General features: G+C 57.2%; 1 protein-coding gene across 4 annotated transcripts in view; it reads right to left on the bottom strand.

Annotated features, from left to right (window-relative positions):
* Positions 1-8: 8 nt before the first annotated feature.
* ZNF219 (zinc finger protein 219) overlaps positions 9-5,832 on the bottom strand; it is a 15,530-nt gene continuing 9,706 nt past the window's right edge. The window contains exons 1-5 of one of the 4 annotated variants that reach the window (XM_006161425.2): positions 3,941-5,826; positions 2,985-3,214; positions 1,413-2,865; positions 1,020-1,151; positions 9-760 (exon numbers count right to left, since the gene is read on the bottom strand). In XM_006161425.2, the coding sequence (XP_006161487.1) occupies positions 156-760; positions 1,020-1,151; positions 1,413-2,865; positions 2,985-3,131 (2,337 nt within the window). In that variant the 5' untranslated portion in view covers positions 3,132-3,214; positions 3,941-5,826 and the 3' untranslated portion in view covers positions 9-155. Of the gene's footprint in view, positions 761-1,019; positions 1,152-1,412; positions 2,866-2,984; positions 5,827-5,832 lie in introns of those variants that run through there. The other 3 variants (XM_006161424.3, XM_006161427.3, XM_027765513.1) reach the window with 3 other exon arrangements.

Here is a 5,832-nt window from a genome sequence, read left to right as displayed (position 1 = left end):
CCCCCGCCGCCCCCACCACCACCACCTCTGGTCCGCCTGGGGCTGGGATATGGGTCCCACGTTGCCCCCTGCTGGCTGCTCTACCCAACTACCTCTAGCGCTCCCCTGCTCCTGCGGGGTAAGCTCACTAAGCTAATTGCCCCTAGGAGGGCTCCCTACCGTTCTTGCCCCCCAAGCCCTGCCTCTCCAGATCTCGCCAGCCCAGAGCTCTCTTCCCCTTCTTGCGAAGGACTGGGAGGGGTCTCTCCTGATGGTGCTCGGGCATAAGGGGGGGATGCGTCAGCCTGGGGCTGCCGGCGGCCCCGAGCCCGGCGGCTGTGGTGCACTTGCAGGTGCAAGGCCATGAGCTCGGGGGCTCCAGTGGCGAAAGGGCAGAAGAGGCAGCGGTGGGGGGCCCCCCCTGGCCCGGCCTCGCCTCCCGGCCCCGCCCGCAGGGACAGGTCCAGGGGTTCGGCCTCACCACCTCGCCCATTGCGCAGGGTCCTCCCAGGGCTGGCGGGCTTCCGACGGGACCCGGGCCCGGCACTGCTCGAAGGAGCCCGAGGACTTGCAGCACCCTCCACCCAGGTCGCAGGCTGCGGAGCCGGCTTGGCTCCAGACTGCTGGGCCGAACCCCGCTGGGAAGGGGGTGGCGGCTCTGGGGGTGGCCCCGGGCCTGCCCCACTCCTCTGCTCTCGGTGGTGACGCTGTAGGTGATACTTGAGCGAGCCAGACTGGGTGCCAGCGTAGTCACAGTGTGGACACTTGTAGGGCCGCTCACCTGGGGAGGGTAGGTGGGATGGAGTCACAAGCTCACAATCACTGCACGTCTACACCTGTATTTCAGCCAGTTTACACACCTCATCCCTGGGGCCAGGAAAATACACCGCCTCTCCCACCCACTCTGACTTAATTAAGGAGCTTTTCCCAACTGACCTCATCTGGTCAATGCGAAGACCTCCAACCACCACCAGCATTTCTGTCTTCACCTTCCTTCCTGCCCTCCATCCCCCTCCCTACACCCCAGGCTGCCCCCTCACCTGTGTGCACCCGAAGATGCACTTTGAGGTGATGCGCTGAGCGGAAAGACTTTCCGCAGAAGGGACAATCCTTGCCGGTGGCCCCCCTGCCCCCTTCGGGCCGGGTCCCTCCAACCAGCAGCCCGTTCTCTTCTGCAATACACATGTGAAGTGGGTGTCAGAGGGGCCTGTGGCCTTGTCCCCAGTGTCCTACCCCCCACCCCACAGGACTGCTTCCTCTCGGGACCCAGAAGGAAAAAGGAGGCTTGGGGGAACCAGAGAGACTGGACAAGTTCAGGGTTAGCACCCTCACAAGGTGGCAAAGCCAACGAGAGAAAACCAGAGAAATGAAAGGCCCGCCTAAAAGGATGCTATAGGAGAGCAGGGCGGAAACCCGGGAGTGTCCCCACGTACCCTGCGTGGCGGCCGATCTGGCCTGGGCCCTCGCAGCAGGTGCAGACTGCCCTGGCCCCTCGCCTGGGCGGGAATGCAAGGAGACCACAGGACCCAGCGACCTGCCCCGGGCCCAGGTCTCCTCCTCAGCCTCCACCACCTCCTCTTCCTCCTCTGGCTCCTCCGCGCGGTGCCTGCGAGCCCGGGCAGGGAGAGCAGCGGGCAGCGGGCGGAAGCCTCCGAAGCTGCGGCCAGCCCCAGGCTCAGCACCCTCGCCGTTGGGCCGGGCTTCGCCAGCTCGCAGACTCAGGTAGCCCAAGAGGCTCGGGGGCTCACGGCGCTCGGCTGGGGTAGGAGCCGGGGCCAAAAGGAGCGCCGGGCCCAGTGGCTCATAGGCCAGCAGGCCCAGGTCAGGGGGCTGGGGGGCCCGGGCAGGGCCAGAGCCCGGCCCCGGGGCACGCAGTGGGCCCAGCTTGCTGGCGTGCACCTTCATGTGGTTCTTAAGGAACCAGGGCTCCTTAAAGCAGCGGCCACACACGGGACAGGCATGATCGAAGGAGGCCTTGTGCTTGCGCATGTGGCCCTTGAGAAACCAGGACTGCGTAAAACTCTGGCCACACACTTGGCAGCGGAACTCCGGAGGTGCGGGGGGCTCCTCGGGAGCGGCAGTAGGGGCCGGGGTTGCCTCACGTTCAGGCTCCGGCTCTGGCTCCGGCTCGGGGACCGATCTGGGTTCAGGGGGGGGTGGAGGCTGAGGCTGAGGCTGAGGCTGAGGTTGAAGCTGAGGCTGAGGCTGAGGCTGAGGCGCAGCGGAGGTGGCCGCCAGGGGGCGCTCAGGAGCCCCATGGGCCGTCAGGCTGTGGTGCAGCAGCTCCTCCTCCTGGCTGGAACCGAAACTGCACAGGCCACATTTCCAAGGCCTGTGCAGGATGTGCAGGTGACGTTCGCGTTCGGCCGAGGTGCGAAATTTGCCTTTACAGAAGGGGCAACGGAAGGCGGACGACGAAGGAGCCTGGGGCCGCACCAGGCCCTCAGTGGCAGGGGTGGCTTGCATGGCCCCTGAACTTCGGGCTCTTCCTAGTCGGGCCTCACGCAGTAGCGCGCGTTCTTCCAACTCCATCAACAGGCGCGCCGCAGGGCTACGTGGGCGCTCGGGTTGGTGCGTGCGCAGGTGCGAGCGCAGAAGAGCCCGCTGCGCGGCGCGGTGCCCGCAGTGCGGGCACTGGAAGGCCTGGGCGCCTGGGTGCGCCCGCAGGTGCAAAGCCAGGATGGAGTTGAAGCGAAAACGCTTCCCGCATACAGGACAGGGGAAACGCCGTTCGCCTGCACGACTCTCAGACCAGCCCACTGCTCCCATTCCGGGCGACCCCGCGCTCACGCCGGGCCCGTTGGAGTAGCGCTGCAGATCCAGCTCGCCGTCGAAGGCTGGTGGCGATGGCGCTAAATGGCCACCTGGAGCGCGCGGACGTGAGCCCTGTGGAGAAAGGTGCAAGCAGAGTAGAGCAACGAGTGGAGAGGCAAGGGCATCAGGGGCCAGAAGGGCACGAGGGCAGGTAGATTGGGGCCTGAAGCAGGAACAGGGGTGCCACTCACCTGGGGAAGTTGAGGGATGGATGGGAACTGAGATGTTGGGGCCAAGGATGTAACTTCTAATAATGGGAGGTCAAGGAGAGAGAAGTAGGCAGGGGAGGGAGTGCAGTTGTATTTGCAGGTTGAGGCCAGCGCTTCACTCACCTCCATGGACCCCCTTCACATTCTTTGGTTCTGGGGAGTGCAGGGAAGAGGAGGAAAAGCTGCTAATGAAGGCAACAGGTGCTGAGGAGCTAAAGCAAGAGAACAAATTTGGAGGAAATTGGAACCCCGATTTTCGACAGTGGAGAGTCACCCCCTGCCCCAGATTCTCAGCACCCTGGAGTTGAGAAACCTATCCTTTCTACTTGCATCCTAAGGCATGAGGGGGCTCCTGTCCTCCAAAACTATACCCCTTGATTTACCAGGCTTCCTGATAACCCATTTGCTTTTCCAAAATTATGTTTAAATGTCTGGTCCAGAACTACCAGCACCACCACCCCATTCCCTGAGGTGGGGAGGGACTATCACACTATACCCCTCTCCAATTTGGGTTAGGCTGTGCAATTTGACCAGCAAATAGGGTGAGCTTGCCACGCTCCCCGGTTATCCAAGTGGGATAAGCTGCTCTCACAGACCTCTAACTGACCAGGCAGCCAAACATCCTTCCAGGTTCCACAGTCCTTCCTTCTGTTCTCACCCGTCTTTCTGTCTTCCCCCCTCATTCTCCCTCCGCCTGGATTCCTGATCCATTCATTTCCATTCATTACAGAGACTCATTCATGCATGGGAGAGAAACACCTCCCAGCAGCAGAGTCTGGAGACAGACAGAGGGGGAGGGGCATGAAGGGGGAGAGAGCCAGAGCAAGAGGGAATGGAGAGAGAGTTGGGGGAGGAGTGGAAGTTAAGGGGCACTGCCAGCCTGGGGAAGAGGTTAAAAACTGCAAATACTATACAGAATTCATCCCCTTGTTTCAAACCTTGGAGCCTGTGGTTTGATGGGGCATCTCAGCCCCTTTGTCCAGGGCTGTTCCGAAGCAGGCTTTCCTCCTCTCTGCAGGGGAGAGGCTCCCTCACACAAGAGGAGGATTACACTGGCTCTGAGCTCAAGAGGCTGGAGTGAGGGACGGGGGGCGGGGCTGGGCCATCTGCACAGATAGGGGCTCAGCACATGCTCTGAGCAGGAAAGGGTTAAAATTCTCCAGGCTAAAATTCCCTAGGCCTGGGATGTGCAGCGCTCCAGTGCTGGGGAAGAAGAGCACTGAGAGGAAGAGGATGAGGGGAGAGGGTTCCTGATTCTCAGCTAGAGAGGTGATCAGTGTTAGGACTTAGAAGCAACCTCAGAATTAAGAGTCATGGAAAGAGGCCTGATGATGACCTAAAGTTGTCCATTCTACCTTTCGGCCTCCATATGGGATTGCATCTAGTCAGGCTGGATCAAAGTAGGCCTAACCTTTTCTTTTCTTTTTTTTTTTTTTCTTTTGCTTAAGGCAGAATATTTGTGATATAAAGAACTTCCTTACAATAGGCATTATGAAACTGAAATAGGTTATGGAGAAAGAAAAGGACTCAAGCGTTACTTTGCTTAAGGATCTTTAATAGAAAAGAACTGGGCCAGGAGTCAGCCCTGCTTATCAGCAGAGAGAAAAGGCTCCAGAGGTTCAGAGCTTCTTTAATTTTCGACATTGGGAGGATGTGGTAAGACTCCATGAAGGGGCAGGTGCCTCTTTCATGTGGAATCTGGGCTATGGGAGTATTACGAACAGGAGATTAACAAAGTGTCCTTGTCCAAGGGTCACTAGACGACCTCCGCCACCACTTAATATTTCTATAGCTCTTAATTCACCAATCTTCATTCTCTGGATCCTCCTAATAAATCCCTTTCGTGGGACCAAGAGCCTAGCTGGGATCCACAGTATTCAGAGAGGTGAATCAGAATAGGAATGAGGGTACAAGACTATTGTGGGCCCAGTTTGCCTGTTAAGAGCCCTATAACCTTCAGTAAATCATTGAGCCTCCCAGCTTATTCATCTGTAAAATAAGAGGGGTGGACTAATTTATATTTATTGATGGTGCTTTCCAGGTTGAAACTTTTGTGGCTCTAATTCACAGAACTCTCTGGACACCCCAGAGAGAAGTTAAAACAAATGGTCATCCCTTCAGTACCATGGAGAGTGCAGTGGGCTACCAGAGAAGCCACTTGGGCCACCTCAGTACCATAGATAGAGTTATGAAGTGCTAGAGAGGCCATGTTTTCCATTTTAGCATCGCGGATAAGGAACTGAGAAAAGCTAATTATTTTTTTTCCAAATCCTATCTTGGAACCATCAGGACAAAAAAAAAAAAAAAATAGTGGTGCCAGAGGGATTATTTTGACCTTTTGGATGTCACTGAAAATAGACAGAGGTAATAGAAAATAGATGTAACTAGAAGAATTTTAATTAGCTGTAAGGAGTGTCCTGACAGTTACAGTTTGTACATCCTGGAATGAGTTACTGAGGCATCGTATTTGGGTCCATCACATTCTGTTGCTCTCCTGGGGATTCCCGGAACATCCTGGTGTACAGCCAATCTGGTATATTCAGAGGAAGCAGATGGCGGTGGGGGGCGGGGGAGCTGGGAATACTGCATGGTCATAGCTGACTAACCTATGGGTGCATACTCTGATTAGGAGAAGATTCTAGGGCCCCTGAAACTGCCTGGAAGATAGCAAGCAAAATGCCTCACGGGAAGCTGGCCTCCTATCTGAGGCAAGAAGAGTAGGCCTAGGGCAACGCTTCCTCCTCAACAACAGAACAAACCCCCACTTTGCACACAGCAGTTTCCAAGATGGAAATAAAGCGGTATGCAAGAAGGCCCAAAGTAAAGCTGA

This window comes from Tupaia chinensis, unplaced genomic scaffold (assembly GCF_000334495.1).
Source record: "Tupaia chinensis unplaced genomic scaffold, TupChi_1.0 Scaffold138584_1, whole genome shotgun sequence".
In the NCBI taxonomy this organism is placed as follows: Eukaryota; Metazoa; Chordata; class Mammalia; order Scandentia; family Tupaiidae; genus Tupaia; species Tupaia belangeri.
This window is presented reverse-complemented; position numbering and strand designations above follow the sequence as displayed.